The sequence below is a fragment of the Crocodylus siamensis genome, chromosome 4, assembly GCF_052110815.1.
Source record: "Crocodylus siamensis isolate JL-2025a chromosome 4, ASM5211081v1, whole genome shotgun sequence".
Classification (NCBI taxonomy): domain Eukaryota; kingdom Metazoa; phylum Chordata; order Crocodylia; family Crocodylidae; genus Crocodylus; species Crocodylus siamensis.
This window is the reverse complement of record NC_143398.1, coordinates 216021146-216046724: the sequence shown is the minus strand read 5'-3', so window position 1 is coordinate 216046724 and position 25579 is coordinate 216021146. Positions and strand designations below refer to the sequence as shown.

The 25579-nt window shown below is 41.7% G+C and overlaps 1 protein-coding gene across 6 annotated transcripts in view; it reads left to right on the top strand.

Annotated features, from left to right (window-relative positions):
* Nucleotides 1-25579, top strand: part of GPD2 (glycerol-3-phosphate dehydrogenase 2) — a 288808-nt gene that overhangs the window by 87369 nt on the left and 175860 nt on the right. For all 6 annotated transcript variants that reach the window (XR_016442086.1, XR_016442088.1, XR_016442087.1 and 3 more), the window contains 3 exons: nucleotides 7724-7888; nucleotides 8704-8848; nucleotides 23062-23255. Coding sequence is in view for 3 of the 6 variants with exons in the window: in XM_090045692.1 (XP_089901818.1) it covers nucleotides 7724-7888; nucleotides 8704-8848; nucleotides 23062-23255 (504 nt within the window). In the remaining 3 variants the exon portion in view is untranslated. The remainder of the gene's footprint in view (nucleotides 1-7723; nucleotides 7889-8703; nucleotides 8849-23061; nucleotides 23256-25579) is intronic.

Here is a 25579-nt window from a genome sequence, read left to right as displayed (position 1 = left end):
TGATTTCAAAGTTAGAGCTGAGAGATTTTGAAGATTTCACCTTGCATGGTAAACTAAACTGTCATACCCGTTGATTGCCAGCTTATCACTTGGTAACAACATAGTCAACGGAACGATTGCTGTGCTGTGCTTTTTAATAAGGATAGTTGGAAAACAAATTAGTTAATTGTTTCTTTCTTTTTCATCTTACAATTATGGTAAAACAGATAGCAAAGAAAACTTAGTACATCTGTTGGATGGACAACTAATGTTTAGCAGCTACATAAAAGTGCTGGATCATTCTGATCACCTGTGGAGCAGATCAGGCCTTAGCTAATTTTTGAAATCTCAAAAAATGAATAATCCAAAATTGTAGCCCTGTGAAGTGACAGAAATAAAGAAGTAATGAGTATTACAGGGCAATGGACATCAGGTAGGGACAAATGCCCTACTAATAAATACCTACTTTATTGACCTGGAGGGATGTAGGCAGTGGGGTCCCCCAGGGCTCGGTCCTCAGGCCCACACTGCTCAACATCTTCATCAGTAACTTGGATGAGGGGGTAAATAGCACCCTGTTCAAATTTGCTGATGACACGAAGATGTGGGAGGGATGTGGGCACGCTAGAAGGGAGGAATAGGCTGCAATTAGACCTAAACAGGTTACAGGGGATTCAACAGGGGAAACAGGCGGATAAGAACAGGATGGGATTCAACACCGACAAGTGCAAGGTGATGCATCTGGGGAGGAAGAATCAGCACCATACCTACAAGCTGGGGAACTCCCTTCTCGTCAGTACAGAGGCAGAAAAGGATCTTGGAGTCATCATTGATGCCAAGATGAACATGGGCCGGCAGCGTGGGGATGCAGTCAGGAAGGCCAACCACACCTTGTCATACATCCACAGATGCATCTCAAGCAGGTCCAAGGAGGTGTTCCTCCCCCTCTGTGCGGCACTGGTCAGGCCGCAACTGGAGTACTGCGTCCAGTTCTGGGCGCTGCACTTCAAGAGGGATGTGGAAAACATAGGGTCCAGAGGAGGGCCTCTCGCATGATCAGGGGGCAGCAGGGCAGGCCCTACGAGGAGAGGCTACGGGACCTGAACCTGTTCAGCCTCCACAGGAGAAGGCTGAGGAGGGGATCTAGTGGTCAGTTACAAACTAGTCGGGGGGGGACCAGCAGGCATTGGGGAAGTCCCTGTTCCCCCCAGCACTACCAGGAGTGACCAGGAATAACAGTCACAAGCTGGCAGAGGGTAGATTTAGGCTAGGTATCAGGAGGTGCTGCTTCACAGTCAGGGCAGCTAGGATCTGGAACCAACTTCGAGAGAAGTGGTGCTGGCCCCTACCCTGGGGGTCTTTAAGAGGAGGCTAGATGTACACCTTGCTGGGGTTGCTTGACCCCAGTACGCTTTCCTGCTATGGCAGGGGGTCGGACTAGATGATCTACTAAGGTCCCGTCCAACCCTAGAAACTATGAAACTATGACCTTAGGTTAGCTGTTGTCAGTTCTTAGGCAGCTGATTCCATTCCTCCTTCTCTAGTTGAAGAGACACCAAGTTACTTAGACAGTTCTCTTTTCTTATTTTTAAATTATCTTCCAAACACTGAAAGACATTCAGGGTTTAATAGACGAGTTGTCACTGAAGGGACAAGAAGTAATCATTGCAGTCCTCAGCTGTATGTAGTGCAAGTCCAACTGCATTGAAAACGCTATTCTTTTTATTGAGTTTTTCCTTTTTAACATGGAGACTGATACAAGAGCCAGCGGGTTTGCATGGGAGCCATCGTAAGCATATATATTCTATGGACAGTCATATGCTTATAGACTTGCCATTTGACACAACTGTCTTGTCTTTCCTAGGAGTCGCCTAGCCCTGTCAGTTGTATGTGGGTCAATAAAGCATTATATATGAACTCTGAAGAAAATTATATATGGAAGCAAGTAACTTGTGATTGGAGGAGCTGACAAATTTAGACGCCAGTGTTTAGCTGAAAAATGATGAAAAGAAGGGAAACAAGGAAAGACAGAGAATTTCAAGTCCACAAAGATAAATTGTTTAAATGAGTTAAAACATTAACTCATCAGCAACATAATCAGGTTATGATATTGTAGCATCCTCTGACACTACAGCGATGATTATCATGTAAGCATCAAAATAGGTAACGATCTTTTTTAAATCCAGTTATTTATCCTTGACTCAAAAGTAAAAAATGAAACTTTCCTTTATAGCAGCTCCTCCTTATTGCCCAAAATGTACTTTGACCCCTCTGAATTGTACAATATGAAGAGCAGAAAGAAGGAGACTATACAAGAAATAAAATATGAAATATGCGACTGCTATTTCATCTGAAAATCACGATGGATAATTGCTTATAAAGCTTGAGATTTGTAAGGTAATTGCAGTATAATTTCAGTAAATTCAGTCAAATTGACTTTGCTGTAGCTTTTTAAAAGACAATTCAGCGCCCTGAATATGGAAATTCTTCTAGCTTCCCCACTGTCTCTCAGACTTCAAATGATAGGATCTATAAAATCATTAACCATATGGGATCCTTGTTCAACTGTTGGAAATCTAGACATGGCAAAATCTTGTATTACACCAAAGTATAGAATTTGACTTTAATTACTAATTATTCGAAGAGTAAATATTTAATTGAAACTCTGGCTAAAAAAATCACAGAAACAAAAGCTTGTGGTAATGAAAAGGACAGGTAAAGGAGAGAAGCTTTGCATCAGTGATGCAAGCTGCATGCCATGCTTGTATTTATATTGTGTGTTTTGTATATTTAATAGTAAAAGTAATTATTTGCCATGGTACAATTCTAGAAGGCTCATCCAGATGAGAAGCACAAGACCTGGTAAAGCAAATGAGTACAGTGAATTAATTTATCTTGCCCCCCTCCTCCCTACCAAATTTGATTCTAACATGCTTGCTGATTTGCTATAATTATTTTAATTAATCCAGAAGTGTATAAAATGTGCACAAAGTTGGACAGCTTCATAAGTATGACTGCTGAAAGTTTAAAAACAGATTTGTTCTTGTGGGGGAGATGTGAATTTGTTTTTTTTATGCATGTCATCCACTATCCTGTTCACAAAATGTGCTAGCTAATAGAACTTTAAACCTGGTATGATGTTTTTGAAGTAAACTAATTTTGGTCTTTCGATTTTTGGTGTTTCTGAGCATGAACAGTTGGACCTTCTTTATGTGTGCCCCTTCCCCCCAAGAAGTTAATTTGAATAATAACAAATCTATCCTGTTTCTATGCAAGACATACCCCATTTCAGATGATGCTGACATGTTATGCTGGCACTGACTGAAGTCTTTGGAGCAGGAAAGTAAAAATACTCCTCCAAGATGTACTGGTAAATGTGCAGTTTTGCCAGTAAAACTGCATGTACACTTGGGGCACATGCTGGCACATTTCTATTGGTCAGGGATCAACTTCTTCATGTTGCGGACTGGAATAACAGTGTCTTCAGAAATCTGTAATACAGGCTTGGCCAAAAGAGAGAGAAGAAAAAATTCTCCCTCAAAGAACTTTCATAATTTCTAGTGTACCAGATCATATCTCCATTATCTTTTTCGTTATTTGAATTGAGTTTTCTGGGATGTACAGGGAGGGAAGCAGAGAGGGGGGCATTGCCTAATCAATAGATAGCATTAAAAAACTAGTTACTCTAGTACTATTCTGACTTTGCTTTAAACAAGTGCCAAATTCAGGTTTGTGGGTTCCTTGTCTGAAACAAGGCAGAACTTACAAATAAACAAGGCAGTTTCAAGTGAAGATTTTTTTAATTTGCTCAAAGTCAGATCTGAAAGTAGGATTGCATCTATATAGAAGAGAATACAGGAAATGCAAACTCATTGCAGAGTGATGCTGAAGTCCAATTACATACTTCTGGAATTCACATGTAAATTTCTCCCTTCTTACTGTATTAGACTAAACAGAGTAATATAAGGGTTGTTTCTGGCCCTCTCTGTTCAAATTACATTGAAAGCCGAGGAAGTTTGCCTTACAGCAACGCATTTTATACCTAGTTCCAGCCATTGCTGTACTAACTCCCTTAGGAAGAGTAGGCTGATCTGGTTTAAGAGGTGGTATGTATTACTGGTGATGCAATAACTACTTTAAAGATTCCTCCCTCCCCCTCCACCAATCTTTATCATATTTACCTAGCATCTGAGCAAGAATCAGGTATTCTGGGGTTATAATAATTGCTAGCCATTGCATTATAAATATAATGGGTATTTTACATGAGTACACCTGGAACTCCTTATTTCCCTGCCCACCTTACACGCTGGTAAATGCATTCAATATCAGTTCAGACAGATTGCTAGAAAAAAGTCAAAACCTGAAATGAACTCCTGCCTACTTCTTGCTTCTGGAATGTGTGTTGAAGATGGGTAGGAAATACAGGTTTTACAGAGGTGCTTAGCACCCTTAGACTTTGCTCCTAAATTATAGAACAGTTAAGGGATATTGGTACTTTGAATTTTTTTTGATTACTTTTACAGACTTTATATGCTTTGGTAGTATTTCTGCCATTCATTTACTCTGTGTTTAGGCAAGTAAATAAGATGGGAATCCTGTGGAAATGCAGTCTTCCCAGATTTATGTAAAGATCTCTCTCAGTGAAGCAAACCAAGTATTGTCTATAGCCCTACGTTATGCAGATTCTTGATGAATGAGTCCGTTCTTCAAGTCAGCAAGGAGAATCCATTCATGCTAAGCATGAAGATATGGTAGTGGCTGGCTGAGGGGTCTCTTTCAGGGACAAATGAGAAAGCGATGAAGGCAAGCCCAATGATTTAACTCTTGGACACTTGGTAAGGAGCTAAACCAACCAAGTAATGCATTTTAAGAAGCAGTTTCAGAACTTTTAAATAAACATCCATGCTCATGTGTTCTGTTGCTATGGTCTTATAAAAAAATGTTAGTTGTAGCCTGCCTTCTCTACTTGGCTCCAAGTCCTTAACATCGTGTTTGGAGCTGGGCAGATACTGTTCTCATTCATAATCCAAATCCCGGTCAATTCTAAATGTCTCTGCTGTGCTGGGTTTGAGTCTTTCTTTTACTTTTTATTGGCTTTGATAAAAGGGTGACCTTTCTGCTCTATAAATTTGCATCCTATAGACGTTTTCAGCCTTCTTAGGCAGCCTAGAAGACATTTCATATTTTCTTTTTGGAGGAAGCTCATAGAGCAAGACATTTTTATGTTCTCCAAAACAAAGTATAAGAGAGAAGTAGAGTGGCTCCAGAAGAGTTTAATATCTCTGCCACTTTTTTAGAATTACCATTTAGATTACTTAAGCTCTTTAAGGTCTAACATCCCTGGCTTTGGACAGTTTGTTGCCATGCAGAAAACAGAGCAGATAGTCTTCTCAAGGTCTCTAAGGCTAAGTGTAGACAGTCAAAAAGGCTGAGGCTGAATCTATTCAGTCTTTGCTGGTTAGCCTAAAATGCAGAGATTAAACTGAGAAACAACTGGACAGACATTTGGTTTTGATTCAGGAAATGCAGCTGCATGCCTGCAGTGGTTCAGGCCAGAAACGGAGGGGCACCAGAGCATAGCTCTCTGGCATAGGCTGTGTGCTTGCTTTCTCTTTCTGCTGCCCCTCAGGTCTCTAGGATTTGCGGTCCAGAATTACAGCAGCAGGACTCTGCAGGGTTGCTCATCGCTTCCTATTCCTGCTTCCAGATGCCTCTGTGATTTGGAGTCCACAGTCACAGCCAGCAGTAAGTTTTTAGCAGGGCAGGGCGTCTCTGTACTTGGGGATAGGAGAGTTTAACCTCCCTCCCCTGGCCCTTAGGGGGTGCAGTCCCTGCCTCTCCCCGTTCCTCTCCCCCCACTCCATGACCCTTCTCTGCTGGAGCAGACAGCACAGCCCAGCCCAGAGCTGGAAGGCATGCTGGGATGCTGGGGGACTGTGATTTAACTTGAACAAGGAGGGTCTGGGACAGAAGTCTCATAACCTGATTTGCTCCAAGTCAGTTAAGTCTGATACTCCATTCAACCAGGTTTATCTTAAACCAGTTTCAGACATTTTGAAACTGGTTTATGTGTACTGAACTTCTGTTCTGTTACAGGTTTAAACCAGTTTCTGATGACGTAAACTGGTTTATGTATAACTTCTGTCCCTAGCTTTCAACATGTTGAACAGTAGCTGAGCTGTTGAGTGTGTTTTCAATTCCATGAACATTGCTAAGTGTAATGTAGGCCTCTAGTGGTTCATCTAGTTTGTTGCTTGCATCACAGAGTACCCTATTCCTTCCTCATTTTTGTTAGATAATTATCTTGCTTTGAGCATCTTCACACGGCAAGCCTATGTCTTTTAATATCTTGTTCAATTGCTCTATTCTTAGGTTTTTTTTAACTATTCTATTCTATTCTATTCTATTCTATTCTATTTCTATTTAGCTGTTCTCTTTCTGTGGCATTGTTTTGGTTACTTTGACTCAGTTGCTGTTTGTTTTCTGAGAAACAGTTTGCCATTTTATTCTTTTCGTGTTCACAGAATTTAATTTTTTTTAAATAGTTTAGGATTGCTTGCACTGCATCATTTCAGCTGTGCTTATAATAAGTTTTGGGGGTGGGACAGCAGAGCCCTGAAAGTCATTGATCCTATCTTTATAACTTTGCCCTTTTAGCTTGGAACAGATTACTTGCAGGGTGGTTCAACATTGTGCAGACAGAATCAGAAGCACCAAACTTTACATAAACCATTTATACTCAGTGTTTGGTATGCTGGCAACATAAATCAACAACAATATCCATTACAAATTCATCGCTTTATCAGTATTATCTTGATAGAACTGATCTCAGCACATGGAAACGTGAACCATACCTCAAGAAGTTTAGCCCTTTGTAAATTAATTATTCAGGATGCACAGAACCTGGCCCCTTCAATATAGAGTAATTCTTCCCAGCCAACATCCAGGATTTTAACTTCAGTGGCAATAATAAATAGAAAAAGTCTCAGGTGATGCCAGTATTTTAAAGTAATTAATCATCTTCTCCTCATGCTTCCTCCACCCTCTCTTCATTCTTTTTAACGAAGGGGTTTCAGTAATAAATCTTTAATGATATATGTTAAGAGTAATTCATTAATTAAATCTTGTTCTGCTTATTTCTTTTTTGTGATGCTTTCCTGCTGTATGTTATTAATTGTGAACTGCAAGTGTGCATAAAATAAATGTCTGTTTGTAGAAAACTGATGGTTTAGCTCACAAATCTGTGAGAGAGCTTTTCTCGGATTTTGAATGTCATGTAATGCCTGTACTAATAGAAATTGTTAATTAATACCAGGGGGCTGTCAAAAAGTAACACTCTAAAGATGGTGTCTTGCTACAGTATCAAAATTAGAAGATGTCTGCAAAAATAAATAAATAAAGAGAAAAGTGATTGGTGTATACCTCAGTTTCTGAGATGAAATAAACAATTAGCGTTCATAGTAGGTTTATCAGGATGATTCTGTATGGGCAATACTCTTGTATTTATAAATTCGTGTACAGTAAACAACGTAACATTTTTTTCTAGTTAAAATAGCAGTTCAATGCTCTGACCTAGAAGAGATAACATATCTTTAAATAATTCTTGTTAGACCTGACCAACCATCATGTATATTCAGTGTGACAGGGACAGATGTGACAGATCGGTTCTGACACACTTCCATACCACAAGTCACTGGCTTGAGGTGACTCATGTCCTTCCTTTTGATTCTGTCCCCTGCTGCAGGACAACACAATGATGCACGAATGAACCTTGCCATTGCCCTCACTGCTGCCAGGTATGGTGCTGCCACAGCCAATTACACTGAAGTGGTGCACTTGCTGAAGAAGACAGATCCAAAGAGCGGGAAGGAGCGTGTCTGTGGCGCACATTGCAGGGATGTTTTAACAGGTGTGTAGATTGCAATGTTGGAGATATTTACAGTGTGGCCAAACTATTCCTAATAAATACCTTTTATAATCTTACTCAGATCATAGTTCATTGTGTGGAGGTGACTTTTCAAATATATGTGTTCTTCAGCACATTCTCTGAAAGAAACTGAAAATTTTCCCTATTAGCCATTTTTCATAGATTTACTTAGAAGCTGTTCTTCATCCTTTAACAGATGCATTCTGTTTTCCTTGAAGAAACGGGGAAATTAAAAAGAGAAGGGGACCCTATATTTGTAAATATCAATTAGCTGCCAAAAGAGGCATGTTTCCAGAGTGCAGTGACATGTCATTAATGTCAATCATCTTTAACTTCTGTCAGGGTTTCATTCCAATTCTAGTACATTGGCAGGGTAGACTAGGCTTCACATCTAAACCCTCTGTCAAGCAGAGCTAGCACTGTAAGATGCTGTACATTAATAACACTATTTACCAGCTTTGTGAGTTCAGACTGCAGTGTCACCAGTTTTCCCGTGATTTGCTCTTAAATAAGAGTTCAATTAACTAAAGTGTAAAAACAATCTAGTACTCTCCTTTTTGTCTGTCAGGGTGACTTTGATATATATTTCTTTCTTTCTTTTCTTTTTCACCAGTTAAAGAAGAAAAAAATCCTCAAATCTCTTCATTAGTGTTTTAATAATTCCAGCTGTTCAGGTCCTTTGGAATGTTGCAGTGTATTTTTATAATGGGTTAAGTTCATAGATGGATTAATAATCCAGAGCGTCAGCAAGCAGGGAAGCAAATGGGGTATGTGATTGATGCTGTTTTCTTTCACAGGGCAGGAATTTGATGTCAAAGCCAAGTGTGTTATCAATGCTACGGGACCTTTCACAGACTCTGTGCGCAAAATGGATGATCAGGAAGTAGCAAACATCTGTCAGCCAAGTGCAGGCGTGCATATTGTGATGCCTGGTTATTATAGGTAACGCTATTCAAAGCTTAAACCATTTGTAATAATCTCTGTGTCTATAATGAATAAGGTCGTAGAATACACACTTCCAGTTTTTATGGGACTGCTTGAATGCATGCCTTTTTAAGTCAGGAATTCTAGCAGTGTACATGCCAGCAAAAGGATTTTATCTTGCTGAAAACCAACCAGATAGTTGTCTCTTCTCTAAGTCTCAGTTAAACAAAGAATGAAATTGAAATAAGTGGGAAGTTAGCCAAAGTACTTACTGCAGACTTGATGTGGTATGTATCACCTCCCCATCAATGCTGATTCTAGAGATAAGCAATGTATAAAACCTCTTAGGAACATATATTTGTTTGCTTCTTTCATGAAGAAAATCCACTCCAATTTTTACATTAGTCACTATCTGTACAATGGCTGTACCTGTCAATAAAGTCTGTCTTTTAAAAATAGACAGTTTTTAATGCAACTAGATTCAGAATTTATACAGCATGCATTTCCAGTTCAGTAAGGCTTCTTTCTTTGAGTTCCTGGTTCCTAGATGTGAAAATAGTCCCCAGAACAAGTAATATAACAAGGAATTTATTTTGGAAATATTGAAGGGATTTAATGGAATGCAGACAGAAGTAGAGTCCCTTCATAAAACAGGAGGAAATCAGTTTATGGGAATGGGATTTGAGGTCAAAGAATCTTTTGTGGATCCTGGTTCTATACTTAAAGTTGTATTGTCTTGTAGTGTGAATTAGATCAGATCCATTGAAGATACCCCTATTTAATCCAACAGAGAACATCTTCTACCTCTAATCCACTCATAAAATTAACAAAAATGATTTTGTTCTATATTTGCTGCAGCTGTTTGAGGATATCAGTCCATAATGATGCCTTTTTTTTGCCTGATTTGAGAAGTCTTCCTCACATTTTGTGGAGTGCTGCCTCAATGCAACATAGTGGCTGTTGAAGCCATGGACTTTCTTGCAGATCTAAATGTTTGGAGCAAAATTTGTATTAAGAAATGCATGGCCAGCCTTCCTTGGCTCTTTTACCTTCACTGAAATTAATGAGGGTCAAACTTACGGCTCATTTAAATTGCACTGCTGTCCCATTTCTTTCCTTCCTTTTTCTTTCTAATTTCTAAACATAGCTTGAAATATAATTAGAATGGTTTGTTAGATGGGAGTTGTTGTGCATTATTGTTTACCCTCCTAGCTGGCCTTCCTTAGAGTCAACAGCTCCAGTTCCTACAGACTGGGGAGGTCATAAATACCTAGTTATCTGACACCAGATTTGTCTTTTCAGTATGGGGTGCTAAAGAGAAGCTGAAACCCTCCCGCCTCCCCAGGTCCAGATCGCCACAGAATTGAAAATAAAATATTCCAAAACAAATCTTTTGAACCAGTCCTCTGACCCAGATCAAAGAATATTGGTGTAAATTCTCAGATGGCATTTTTAAGTCTATAAAAATATAGAAGATTTTGGAGTCCCATTTTACTCCATCCTTAAAAACAGATTCAACACAAATTTCACTGTGCTTTTCTATAATATTTTCCATCTGAGCTCACTAAACCATGTTACAGTGTATATAGCATACTGTTCTTCCCATTTTACAGGTCGATTAGCGAAGATTATATAGACAGAACAAGATTAAAACCTATATTGTCTAACTCCATGCCTGTAAACGATGAAGTTATTTTTCTTTTCTCCATATAAATGTAAATCTAGGAGACTCTCTAATGCAGGTTTGTGGTGGTCAGCTGCCCATTTTGTTCATTGATACAGGACTTCAGAGCAGAATGTATTTATTTGCTACATTATTTTGTGATCTTGTGTGCATAATGAATTTAATCAGTGGTTCTATAATGAACTAAATTATTTGAAACTAAAATTGAACAAAGGAACTCTCCAAATCTTGTTCTCCAGTGTATGTCAGTGCGTAGGCATTTCTTTTCTCATCAAATAGGGTCTACCCACACGCAGCCTCCATGGGATAACTGATTAGCTAAAGCTGTACTGATTTTCCGTTATATAGGATGGGTATGCCAACAAGGAACAGTCTGCATAAGTAGTATCTTCATAGCATTTAATCTTTGCTATATGCATAAATTGGCAAATCCCCATTCTTGTTGCCAAAAGAATGCTGCTCAGCAAAATCTGATTTTTTGTTTGCAACCACTTTCTTTTTGGTAACTGCCTTTATAGAACTTTGGTCCAGTCTTGCACAAGCGAATACTTAATAACAAACAGGGGGAACTTTTGTCTGAGTATAGATAAGATTTAATTTAACTTTGATTTTAATTAAATTAATAGAATCATAAAAAATTAGGGTTGGAAGGGACCTCAGGAGGTCATCAAGTCTAACCCTGTGCTCAAAGCAGGACCATCCCTAACTAGACCATCCTAGCCAAAGCTTTGTCTAGCCAAGCCTTAAATGGACCTTAAAAACCTCCAAGGATAAAAATTCCACAACCTCTCTTAGTAACCTGTTCTAGTGCTTTACTAGCCCCCTAGTGAAAGATATTTTCCTAATATCTAACCTAAACTTCCCTTGCTGCAACTCGAGACAATTCATTTATCTGCTGCTGGTTTCTTATATCTTCATGCTCTCATTAATTCTCTCTGTATTCCTTCTCTCATTAATTCTATTTTTAGTATATATGTTCTTAGTCAAATAGCTACAGTATATTTCCCTCTTACCCATGCAAATTTATCATTTTTTTGGAAGCCTCGCTATTTCTGTTGATGGACTGCCCAGATGGGCTAGGGGCAGACATTATACACAAACCGGTTTAAGTGTTCAGAAACTGGTTTAAACCTGAAACAGAATATGCATTCAGTACACATAAACCAGTTTCAAAATGGCTAAAACCAGTTTGAGATAAACCTGGTTGAATATAGTATCAGACTTAATTGTTTTGGCTCAAACCAGCTTATGCAATCTCTGTCCCAGACCCCTTGTTGATTTAAGATAAACCAGACGCTCTCAGAATGTTGTTTAGGCTGGGCAGGGCTCTCTGCTCCACAGCCAGAGCAGGGACTGGCCCTAGCAGAGACACCAGCTGGCGTGGGCTTGTTAAGGCGAAGTGGACATGGAGGGCGTCATTTCTTCCCTCCTTCCCCTTTTCCCCATTGCAGCCACGGTCAGCCTGTCTGCTGGGGAGCTGTGGACTGCAGTGGTGGCCTGTGGAGCTGGCAGACCCCAGCTGCAAAGAAGGGATGGGGGAAGGAATTAACCCTTCTCCCTGGCCCCTTCACTTCAATGGGACCATGCTGGTTAGGTTGTCCCACAGGGTTAGGAGTGGAGCTCTTTTCCCTGCTGGGGGGGACTCTTCCCCCTCCTCCTCCTCCTTCCAGGGTGGGGAGGGACACTGTGGATGGGGACTCTTTCTCCTTCTCCTCCATTTGCCCCGCTGCTGGCGCAGCACTCCATGTGATGCTGCCCCGCCCCAGAGTGGGGGCAGAGGCTCTGTTCCATGCTGGGGGAAACTCCTCCCCCTCCCTTTTCTCCCCCTAGAGGGGCAGTGGGAGTGTAGAGTTCAGTTGGGCAGGGTGAGCAAATGGGGGAGGTGTAGGAACCCCCATGCACTTCCCCCATGGCATGCAGCCCCCTGTTGCCTTACAACAGCAGCAGGCGGGGATGTCAGAGTGCTCGTTCCTGGTGCAGGTGCAGCTTCGGCCAGTGCTGCACAGCGGGGAGGGGGAGTGTAGCCTGCCTCCCTGAGCCTGCAGCTGTACTGCCTGAGCCTGCAGTGAGGGAAGCCCTGCACTAGAGCCAGCTGCTTCCCCCACTGCCCTCTGTGCAGGTCTTGCACTCTGGTGAGAGTGAAGGGAGCCCCACCCTCTGCTTCCATGCGCAGTCCAGCACTGGGCTTTCCCACTGAGTGCAGAACTGGAGACCCCAGGGGGCTGCAGACCACGGGGGAGTGTGTAGGGGTCCCCACACCCTACTCAGCTGAGCTCCATGCTCCTGCTGCCCCTCTGGGGGGAGGAGGAGAGGGAAGAGTTTCCCCCAGCATGGAACAGACCTTCCCCCTCACCTGGGGAGCAGAGTAGCAGGGGGAAGAGTCCCCCCCGGGGATGGGAAGCATCCCATAGAGCCCTCTCTCCCCACCCTGCAGTGATGGGGGAAAGCAGGGGAAGAGTCACCCTCTGGGGCCAGGCAGCCTCACAGAGGGGGAAGAGGAGGGAGAAGAACCCCTGCTCCCCTCCCAGCCCCATGGTGGTGGTGGAGGAGAAGGAGGAGTGGGAAGAGTTCCGTTCTGGGGCCGGCCATCCCTGTGTGCCCAAATTACTCCTGGCTGTCAGGGAGTCACTGGGACAGGCTTGCCAGGGCCTGGCTATGCCCCCACTCCTCAGCTTAGCTTCCCTGTGGAAGTGAAGGGCTGCTCTAGCGCCCCCACATGTCTGTCGAGCCACTGCAGGCATGTGCCAAATGTCTATCCATTTGCAAACTGGTTCACTCTCTGCAAGTTAGACTAACCTGCAAGGACTGAATCAATTCAGGCTCAGGCTTTTTGAATGTCCATCTCTAACCATGGAGGCAGGATTTAAAGTGCCTTTATTATGTGGGCCATAGGAACTTCCTGTCTAGAATTTTCTTTTTAATATTAAATCTGAATTTGTCATAAAATCTTATTTCTTATTACACAGCTCCTTCTACCACCACCCCATCTTAAAATGAATACAGATTACTAATTTAACTTAATTTCATTTAAACTTGCACTATATTAAGCCCTAATACCACTTAAAAGTCTTATTAAAATTAGTATAGTCATCCAGTACCTTACTGCATTACCTGAACTAGATTTCTGTTCATGCATCTGTTGCATGCTATGAAGTGTAATCTTATTCTTACATGTATCAGTTTTTTACTTTAAATATCATATCAAATTATTTTTTTCTGTCCAACAACCTCAAATAAATTGCTTTGTATTCTTTTATAAACCTTAGCTAGCCTTAAATTTTTCAGTTAAGAATATTGTCGTGATCTTCTCTCAAGACCCCAGGTTTCATTAATGCTTCTCATATATAAGCCATTTTATTCCATTTATGCTCGCTCAATGTAATAAACCATTCTTTAAATTCTTTAAAATCAGACATACAATCTAAATATGGTCCAATAATTACTTTGTAAAGAGATTGCAAAAGATTGCAAGATATTTTTAGATTTATATGCACTTGTGTATTCAGGACATTATCTTTTCTTTTTTGTCAGGTACAGTATAGATCTGATATTGAAATTATTTATTCTATTGACAAACCCATACCCATTTTAATCTGTAGTAAACTAGTGCTGTTTGTTTAAATTTTACTTACAAATAATGCCCAAATTAAGTATTCTTCTTTAGATTTTAGTGTAAAGTTCAAGTTTCTCTTGCTTCTCATTTTGTCCGTCTGTCAAGATTATCCCATACACGTGGTTGCTGTCATCTATTATGTTGTTTATGTTATATTCACATCTAAATCCAGGTGGAAAAGTTTTTCTACCCTGTGAACACTTTAATCTTCATTCTTTTTTCCATTCTTCATCAAAGGTTTTCATGGAAAAAAAAAAACACAGACAGAATTCCAGCCTCAATAGTCAGTAACCCAGGGACCAGGGCTCTCCAGAAGTGTAGAATCATAGAAAATTAGGGGTGGAAGGGGCCTCAGGAGGTCATCTAGTTCTCCCACTCCTGCTCAAAGCAAAGCAACAGAGCAACTCTGTGCCCTGAGCAGCAGTGGCACACAGGCCAGCTCCAGCTACAGAGACAGTAGCATAGTCAGCTGCAGTGACAGCTCATTTTGCCCCTCCCCCATCCCAACCAAGAAGCAAACCCCAGGGTTGCTGGGCTGCTGCCTCAGTGGACCCCCTTTCCCAGTTGTACTGATGGTGCTCTTATCTAAAATGTGGGAGACCCAGCATCAAGTCACTGTTCCAGTGAACATTCAGTTAGAATAGATGCAACATGAGAGAGTGAGACACCTACACATACTAACCAATTGCCCACTGAGATATAGTTTCATGCTGCTTAGGGTCGGAAGGAACCTAAACAGATCATCAGGTCTGACCCCCTGCCCCAGGCAGGAACGAGTGTGGGGTCATAACACCCCAGCCAAATATCTGCCCAGCCTCCTCTTGAAGACCCCCAAGATACGAGAAACCACTACCTCACTTGGGAGCCCGTTCCACAGCCTGGCAGCCCTAGCTGTAAAATAATGTCTCCTGATGTCCAGCCTGAACCTTCTCTCTAACCATTTGTGGCTGTTATTCCTAGTAACCCTGGATGGTGCCCAGGGGAACAGAGCCTCCCCCAATTCCCGCTGGTCCCCCCTGGTGAGTTTGTAAACGGCCACCAGGTCCCCTCTCAGCCTTGTCTTGTGGAGGCTGAATAGATTCACGCCCTTTAGCCTCTCTTTGTAGGGCCTGCCCCCGCTGCCCCTTGACCATGTGAGTGGCCCTCCTCTGGACCCTCTCAATGCTAGCCACATCCCTTTTGAAGTACAGCGCCCAGAACGACGCAGTACTCCAACTGTGGCGTGACCAATGCCACATAGAGGGCAAGGATCACCTCCCTAGACCTGCTTGTGATGCATCTGTAGATGCACAACAAGGTGCGGTTAGCCTTACTGACCACTTCCTTGCATTGGCAGCTCATGTTCATCCTGGAGTCAACAATGTCTCCAAGATCCCTTTCTGCCACTCTGTTGACAAGAAGGGTGTTCCCCAGCCTGTAGGTATGGTGCTGGTTCCTTCTCCCTAGATGCAGCGCCTTGCACTTGTCTGTGTTGAATTCCATCCTATTCTCATCTGCCCACCTCTGTAATTTGTCTAGATCTAGCTGGATTCCATCCCTCCCTTCCAGCATGCCCACCTTGCCCCACAACCTGGTGTTGTCAGTGGATTAGGACAGCGTGCTTTCTACACCCACCTCTAGATCACTGATTAAGATGTTGAACAGTATAGGCCCCAGGACCGAGCCCTGGGGGACTCCACTGCCCATATATCTTGAGGTTGAAAATGACCTGTCTACTGCCACTGTCTGGGTGTGACCATCCAGCCATTTTGCCACCCATCTGACTGTGTGGGCATCAGTGCCACAGTCACTAGTTTTTCTGAGAGAATGTGGTGGGAAACAGTGTCAAAAGACCCAGTTTCAGGTCTTTTCTTTTTGCTCCCAATTCAAACTGAGAACTTGAACTTTAGTCTCAAACATTTTAGGAGAGTGTCCAAACACCCAGTTAATGAGTCCTCTGTGAGATGACGTGTCTCTGCGTTTCACCAGAAGTTCCATCTTATGTGCAAGAAACCTAGCCCAATGAGTGTCATCAAAATTGCACCATTCCTGCAAGAAACTTTGTTTTTGATGAATAAACACTTCTTGCAGTGGAAATGTTTTTGATCTGAAAATTCCTGACCAGTTGAAATGGCACCTACAACTTGCTTTTAAACATTGTCCATTCACAAAAGAAGTTTCAGTCCCTCCTATCAAGATGACAAGAAACATATGGAAGAAATGTCTGGGAGAGGATAAAATATAGTTAGTGTTTTAAATACTAAATAGAAACTGCTTCCAGCTGCCTTTCTGGCTAGCCATTAGCTGGGTAGGTATTTTTTGTGAAACTTGCTCTTATATGTTTTAAAGTTGGTGGAGGTCAGTATTAAGAATGTATTTAAGAAGAATGTTCCATGTATAGTGGACAGCATTGACATATAGTGGGAGAGACAGACCAATGGGAGTAGTCAAGGCCTACATAAATGACAAAGTATGTTAGATGTGAAGCAGTGAGACACAGGACAGATAGATGAATAGGCTCAGGGTGAAGAGTGGAAAGATTCAAAGAGGATTCTCTGCATCCTGCTGAGTGTTTCCCTCCCTCAGTTTTACTATCATCTGCAAATATAATGGTGCGACTACAAACTTCTATAGATTCAGTCCTAGCAGGTTCCAGAAATCATACAACTATTTTAACTTAAACAGTCTGCTTGCTTTCTTCTTCCTAATATGAATAATTTATTACCTAAATCACATTAAGAAAATAAGTTTTTTCCCCCAAGTTTTAGAAGATGAATTTTGTGAATATTCTGTTAATGTGTATTAAATCTCTAGGTTCTTCTCTCTCTAAATCAATAGCTTTTTTCATTTTGAAAAGTAATCATTTCCCTGATGTGATTTACCCTTCACAAATCTATGTTGACTTGTGCCTATTAAATGGTACTTCTCCAAGTGTATCCTTAAGCTGTCTATAAATATCATCTCTGGAACATTCTAGTATATACATGCAGTATTTCAAAGTTAAATATTTCAGCTTCCTTCTAGACTCCCTCTTCCTCAGTATTGAAAACTAATGTTTCTTATAAACCATTTTAATGTCTTAAAAAAAAAAAAAGATCAAATTTTGTCTATTTTATGTTTGTTCTTGAGGTAAGTTGTGTCTAACCAATTCCATGTCTACCTTTATCTTGTGGAAGTGGCTGATCAACAATTCTGTGAAATGGTGGTTCTTTCCAATTGCCCTTTTTGAGTTCTGCAAAACTCATTCCCCATAATGGTATTTTCACTAGCAAGGAAGATTTTTTTTTCTCTCAGAATAATTCCTTTACTTTGCCACTTCACTTAAAGGTCCTACAGACTTGTTTTTGTTCATTTTCCAAATATATTTAAAGAATATGTTCTGATGATAGCTATTTTTCCCTCATTAATGAGAGCTGTGATTTTTTTTTTCCATAGTTTCTAGGGTCGGTAGGGACCTGAGCAAATCAAGTCCGATCCCCTGCCATGGCAGGAAAGAGGACTGGGGTCAAACAACCCCAGCAAGGTGTACATCTACCCTCCTCTTAAAGACCCCCAGGGTAGGAGCCAGCACCACTTCTCTTGGAAGTTGGTTCCAGACCCTCGCCGCCCTAACTGTGAAGTAGCACCTCCTGATATCTAGCCTAAATCTACCCTCTGCCAGCTTGTGACCGTTATTCTTGGTCACTCCTGGTAGTGCTGGGACTCCCCCAGTGCCTGCTGATCCCCCCCTGACTAGTTTGTAACAGGCTACTAGATCCCCCGCAGTCTTCTCTTGTGGAGGCTGAACAGGTTCAGGTCCCGTAGCCTCTCCTCGTAGGGCCTGCCCTACTGCCCCCGCTCATGCGAGTGGCCCTCCTCTGTACCCTCTCCACATCCCTCTTGAAGTATGGTGACCAGAACTGAACGCAGTACTCCAACTGCGGCCTGACCAGTGCCGCATAGGCGGGGAGGATCACCTCCTTGGACCTGCTCGAGATGCATCTGTGGATGCATGACAAGGTGCGGTTGGCCTTCCTGACTGTATCCCCACACTGCCGGCCCATGTTCATCTTGGAGTCAATGACGACTCCAAGATCCTTTTCTGCCTCTGTACTGACGAGAAGGGAGTTCCCCAGCCTGTAGGTATGGTGCTGATTGTTCCTCCCCAGGTGCAACACCTTGCACTTGTCGGTTTTGAATCCCATCCTATTCTCATCCGCTCACCCTTGTAACCTGTCTAGGTCTGGAGCCTATTCCTCCCTTCTAGCGTGCCCACATCCCCCCACATCTTCGTGTCATCAGCAAATTTGAACAGGGTGCTATTTACCCCCTCGTCCAAGTCACTGATGAAGATGTTGAACAGTGCAGTCCCAAGGACTGAGCCCTGGGGGACCCCACTACCCACATCCCTCCAGGTCGAAAATGACCCATCCACCACCACCCTCTGGGTGCGGCCCTCCAGCCAGTTGGCGGCTCATTTGACTATGTGGGTGTCAACACCATAGTCCCACAGTTTCTTAATGAGAACAGGGTGAGAGACAGTGTCAAAGGCCTTCCGAAAGTCCAGGAAGACTATGTCTGCTGCTACTCCTGCATCTAAGGATTTGGTGATCTGGTTGTAGAAGGCCACCAGGTTGGTCTGACAGGACCTGCCTCTAATGAACCCGTGTTGGTTGCCTCTAAGCATAATCTCCCCTGCTTACCCCCCATGGACATGTGCCAGAATAATTCTCTCAAAAAGCTTACCCAGGATTGAGGTAAGACTAACTGGTTTATAGTATCCCGGGTCTTCCTTCCTCCCCTTTTTGAAGATGGGAACCACATTGGCCCTCTTCCAGTCCAGCCATGCCAGGGGTCCCGCAATGACCTCAGCTAATTCCCTCAGTACTCTGGGGTGGAGATTATCCGGACCAGCTGATTTGAATACATCCATTCCTTCCAGAAGTTCCCTAACTAGATCCTCACAAACCCTTGGCCTAGGTGCGCCTCCCCTGGGGTCTAAGCGGGGCCCAGAGGTGGGGGGTGGCTGTTCCGGTCCCTGCTCAGGAAAATGGAGGCAAAGAAATCGTTAGATATGTTAGCTTTGTCATCTGATGTGATGACCAAATTTCCTAGCTTGTCCTGCAGGGGCCCCACATTACCAGAACCTTCTTTTTGCCCCCTATGCATTTAAAAAAGAACTTCTTGTCCTTGATGTGGGAAGCTAGTCCTAGTTCCATCTCTGCCTCGGCCTTCCTGACTGACCCCCTGCATCCCTGAGCAACTGCAGTATAATCCTCCCTGGTGGTGGCCCCTCCCTTCCATTGGGGGTGCGCCTCCCTTTTAGCTAGGAGACATTCCCAGATGCTTTTGGTGAGCCATGGGGGCTTTTGCGCCCTCCTGCCCCCTGTGATCTGTGTTGGGATTACCTCCCTTTGGGCTTGGAGGATTGTCTCTTTAAGGAGCAACCACTTTTCTTGGACACCTGGCTCCCCTCCCCTTTTTAAAAAGAGCTCAAAATATCTAGGTATTTGCATCTTCTGGGAGTTTCAGTAATTCTCTCTAAACTCCTACCTTTAACTTGTTTTAGGAACCCTTGGAGTACACACAGGCTGCATTAAGATGAGTGGGTTATTATGCTAGGTGTTATACAGAGATTAGGAAAAGCTTATAACCAAAACAAAAAAGGTCAAAATAATATCTCTTGTCTTTAGTTTATATATGGGGACCTGAACTACAAGGAGAGGAAATTACTTGTCCAAGATCTCATAGGCAGTATGTGTCCAATTGGGAGTTAAACCCAGTTCTGTTTCTCGGATGCAGATTGTTAGTTGTTGCTAGTGCCCTCACTGGAAGACTATCCTTCTTAGAGGGACAGTTCCAAGATCAGCTCTTTCCTCTGCTCATACCACTCCTCTCTTGTCTAACCTGTTCTTCACCTATTTCTGTGATGGCTTTTCTTCCTGTTTTTCAACCAGTTCAATGCTAGATCCTTCAAATTTATCCATTGGTATTTCTAGGAGGTCCCAGTGCCCCTTCCTTTTTTCACTGTTTTTCACAATTGGTTTTAGGTTACACACAGAAATAAAACACTGTCAGTTCCCCCCAGGACAAGCAGCTATAAACCTCTAAAAAATTAAGGAAGCTATTTGAGAGTTGAACTTCCTCAGATTGAGATTTCCAGTCTGAAGAAGTCATTGAATTTTGCTGTGAAAAGAACAGTGGACAAATGCAGGTCTTTAGTATACTTTTATGTATTCCAAGTTCATGCTGACATAACTCCAGTACACTGTAATGGAATTTCCCTGCATGGATTGAAGATGATTGCTGCTAATATTGGGCAAATCCTATAAAGATGCCCATTTAAAAAAAAAAATTGTAAAAATTTACCTTATCTTTGTTATATCTTTCAGGCATACAGTTACAACACAGTTTTGCCTTTATTCTGTTAATTCTGTGTTCTCTGTTTAGAGGGCAGTCCAGCAACTAAATAAATAGCCCAGGCTGTTTTTTCCCTATCTGGTGCTATTTTTCATAGCATTCCTACAAGTGCTTGCAATTAAGTGTTGATGCCCTGGAAGATTCCCATTTGTGACTTACTTTCTCTACCCGCAGCCCTTTTCCCCCTGCGCATTCTTTTAAGATAATATATTTAAAATAACAGGCCTAGGTGAAATTACAGCTATTGGCCTGTCATGCAAGTTAGTGTTTCAGCTGAAAAGTATACTATTATGTGTATATGATAAGAAAAAAGACATTTACCTCTATGGAGCTTACTCTGGACTTGGTCCAGTACATGCAGCTGCTGCTGCAAATTCTGACTTCTTATTTAAAGGCTTTGTGTTGTCATTCACGTGTACACTCACAGGTGGTAGCACTCAGCATGAACAAAGCTGGATAGCTCCATTGGGCCCAGTTTTATAGAGTACATAAACTTGTATGTGGAATATGCAAGTAGGGGCTGGTAGACGCATCTGATCCCAAGTGATGAAGTTTAGCAGATAAATTCCTATTAATGATTTCTTACTCTAGCCAGTTCATGCATCTTATCATTGTGGCTGTAACATTGGATGCTACCTATGGAAACAGGCTATTGAATAAAAAAGATCAAGAGAAATAGGATAATTTCCTTACTGATTTGACAGCTGAAATAGCTAGGGCAGATAGGCAAATAGTATGAACTAATGCTCGTTGCTGATGCCGCTTTTATAGTAAAAATATTATAAATAGAGGTGGTGCTTTAATGATTATTATTGTAGAATGTTCTGCAGCTTTGCTTATACTGATTCAACTCTTAGATTCATTTATGTGCTTTAAAAATGACTGGTGGTTTGGTTTGGTTTGGTTTAGTTTGATTTGGTTTTGTTTTTAATGAATAGCTTTTGATATTGGTTAGTCATGTGGATCACAATTCCTCATATGCAGACCTCTTGCACATTTTCACATATCTGAGGTTTTTTTATGCTGCTAATTATGTAAATGAATTAAAAATATTAATAAGGAAAAATTATTCCTACAAGTTTAGGCATAGGCTGCATACAGATGTTCAAATAATCTGGGAGAATTTTCCTAGGTCTGTTTTCCTGCTAGAAAAACTTACCTGGAGATGTCTGAACAGATATTCACATGCTGGGCCCCTGAAGAGCAGAGAACTGTGCAGCCAGGAGGCCCCTGTGCGCACATCTCCTCATGCTCTGCAAGTTTCTGCAGTCTGCCTGGCGACAAAATGGCAGCAGTGCACAAGACAGCTCTGGGCTAACCCAGACTGCTCAGAGTCATTCTGCCTGCAGCACACTGTATTGTGAAAGAGTAAAGAAGGCACGTTCTGGTTCCTGCTCGGCTGGGGTAGCGGAGTCCAGCGAATGACATACTGTTTCCTCCCACCCACCCCCTGCCACTTGGTCTTTTTTCAGTGTTGGCAAGCTCCAGCCTTGCTGCAGCCTGGAGCACAGCCCCAGCTCAGTCCCATAGCAGCAGTGCAGAGCCAGCACTGTTGCTGTGCGGCTAGAATAGGGCCATGCTTCATGCCCCAGGATGGAGAATGGGCAGAGCCTGCCAGTGCCAGAGCAAGGATAAGGGAAGGAAGGAAAATGAAGGGAAAGGGGAACAGGGCAGGCCAGAAGGGAGGGAGAGATAGGGGGTGCAGATGTGGGAGCGGGGGTAGGCAGCAACTGTGACTTTTAACCCCAGCCCTGGGTTGGGGCCAGGACAGCTTTGACTCCAGCCCTGACTTGGGGTTGAGGTTATAGGCACAGCCGCAGCAGCTACCTGCTCCCCCGCTGCATCATACTTGATTCCAAGATATGGGGCTTTTCCCCCCATGTTAAAGGGGAAAACATTATCTTGGAAATCAAGTAAATACAGTAATATTCTTCAGGATCTGGCACCTCCTGTCACTGTAAAGAAGCTGCATTCACTCACTTATTAAATGTAATTGCAGACATAGTTGATCTCATTTATGTAGGTTATAACTGGGAGTGAATTTCAAGTTGTGTTTTATGGTTCTTCTCCTTCCAGGCTACTACCTTGTTTTTAATGTTACATAATATCGATCCTATTCCAGTCTTTGCTTAAGAAAACTTTAACCTTATTATTCAGTTCATACTTTTTCTCTCAAAAACATTGATGGTTTGTTTTTGTTTTTAAATTGATAGACGTTAGAATTAAATTACATGACCAAAGTTCTGAACTGTGACCAATAGTCTTAGGATCCCACTTGAGAAGTGCCTGCAGCTTCAGTTTTTAAAATGTGGTTCACAGAACTTTATCCGAAACAAGCTTCTTTCATATGACTCTACTTCGAACATACAAGGGAGGCAAAATCCCTAGTTGTTTTTTTTTTGGGGGGTTAAATCTTGGCTTATAAGTATAATATGGGAGTCTGGTTAATAAATTAATTCCAATACAGAGTGATTTTTATAATTAGTAAACTAGACTTTTTAAATTTGATGTGAAGATTTAAAGAAAATATTTAACCTTATTTCTGTTTTGTTTCAGCCCTGACAACATGGGGCTGCTTGACCCAGCCACCAGTGATGGCCGAGTGATTTTCTTCCTACCATGGGAAAAGATGACTGTTGCTGGGACAACAGATACTCCAACTGATATCACTCCTCACCCAATACCTAAAGAAGAAGATATCAACTTTATTTTGAATGAAGTGCGCAACTACCTGAGTTGTGATGTTGAAGGTAATTTTTTTAGCTCTGTTTTTCACTGGAAGCAAGCTGATGCATCTGGGGTGTTTTGAAAGAAAGAATGCTGTTTTGCGAAACAATCGGATAACTGTTTCTGATGTACATGGGATATTCATCTTGCTTTACCTTTCATGCTTATAAAAAATGCTGCTTTCCCAGACATGTATACATGCCCTAGACTAGTCTAGGTAAAATCAGCTGATCTCTAAACAACCAGTCTGAGTTCTCCTTTTCAACCAAAATAGTATTCATCCTTGCCCACCTTCATCTGCTTCTATAGGAGTGGAGGGAAAGGGCATGATAATGTCTGTTTCAAGAGGAATGTGTTTGAAGAAATGAAACTGTTCAAGGGTACGTGTAGCATCAAAACATGAGTTCATCAAACTTTTAGTCACTTTTTTCCTTGGACTTTTTCCAAGTCTTAGTGGTATGTCCACTTTTAGTCACTTAATACTAATACTTTTAAGTTCCAGACTTTCTTAAAGATTGAATGGTATCCAACATGATCAGTTTTCAATTCAAGAGAGGGAAGGATTAAAAGGAAATGGTAGAAAAAACTATTTAGAAAATTATAAAACATGGTGATCACTATTTAGTAGCTTCTTACTACCTTTGTGCTACCCAACACCTTTCATGGTTGTTTTAAAATGCTTTTGTGAAAGGGTTTGCAGTTTTGGGTTCCTCTCATAGCAGAAACATTAAAATAAATCAGAATATCTGTTGGGAATGTAGCAGTGTCTGGTAATTAGATTTAGGAGGCCTGCTAGCCAGAGGTTGAGAATTCTAGATTACTTGTTTGTTCTTCCCTGAAATGGATAATTGATAGTTCTGTTTTTGTATCTACTTAAGAAAAATGATCTTTAGAAAAATGTACCATTTAAGTCTCTTATGAAGAAGTTAATCAAAATGATGTGGCATGCCAGGACAGTAGTTGGTTCAGCTAAGCTATGAATAAGACAGGATTTTTTGCAAGATGTTTTACACAAGTAGTTTTCTGCAGTGTTTAATGCTTCTGAAGGAAACTTGCCTAGGTGCACGCTGTTTTTCACGTATGCAATTAGCAGTGTTTATAGATTGCCTGTTATTGAATTAACAACTGTGCTGGCCATATCAACTCACTGCAGACTTGCCTTTTTGCTGCCAGAAACAGTGCCAGGGTTATCAACTTACACAGGCTTGGATGTGTTCCAGCTGTTTAATTATAGTGTCACGCATGCTGCTTTTTCTAGTTTCATTAGTTTATAAACGTAATATGGTATCTTATTCTGTGATTAGCACTTCATTTTGGCAGGTTAAACATTCTAGTAGAGTAACAGCAATTTCTGAAATCTTTTCTAGCTCTTTTGGGACATTTTTATTCAATATTATCAATTTTTTTTTCCATTGATCAGTTTTATAAGATACCTGTATCTAAAGTTGTACCCAAATGCTTCAGTATAAAGTACATTTTCAGTTTTTCCATTGTAAATTTAATAAGCTACAAAATTAAGTTGATCAATACCACTGCTGCTTTCATTTTTTATTTAAAAAGTGAAATAATCTACTTGTGTCTTGAATAAGAACGCTGTTGTGGTTTAAACCACTATGTTATTTGTTAATCCTGTTTGTAAAATCTGCTAAATTTTGTTTTATATTGCTTGAGTTGCTTGCCAGTCTTAAAACACTTTGGTATTTACATATTCTAAAAAAATGATAAAGCTCCTGTAGTATACAGGACAAGGAACACTTTAATTACAATAATTAGTAAATTGTCCTCAGTGCAAAAAAAATAGTTTTTGCTGAATGCTAGAAAATGTAAAACTTGTGTCGGTTCTATAGTGGTCAAAGCATACCTATTTATTTAATTGTACATTGTCTACTGTAAGTATTTGTGAGGATCCCACCTTCATAGGGTCTATGAGAAAAAAGTGTTACATTGCTGAAGCAAAATGGTTAATGTCTTTAAGGCCAATGTAAGACATTGTATTTGTTGTGGGTTATAAGTAAATGTTTTTCAACTTTTTTTTGGAATATGCCAGATGTTCAGGCAAGTTATTCTGCAATAAAATTGTATTGTACTGGGACCTGGCACCTGCCTTTCCTGCCCCAGCACCCTGGGTTTAGGTTCTGGGAGCCTGGTAGCACCTCCTCTCTTCCCCTACCTCTGTCGCCAGTACTGGGCCCTGGGGCCTGGCATGACCTCTTCTCACCACCCCTGCACATTAGGATTGGATCCTGGGAGCCTAGCATTGCCTTCTCCCTACCTCACAACAACAGGATTGAGCCCTGGGGCCCTGTGTGGCCCCAGCCCAGACCTGCACACTGGGATGAGTGTCTTA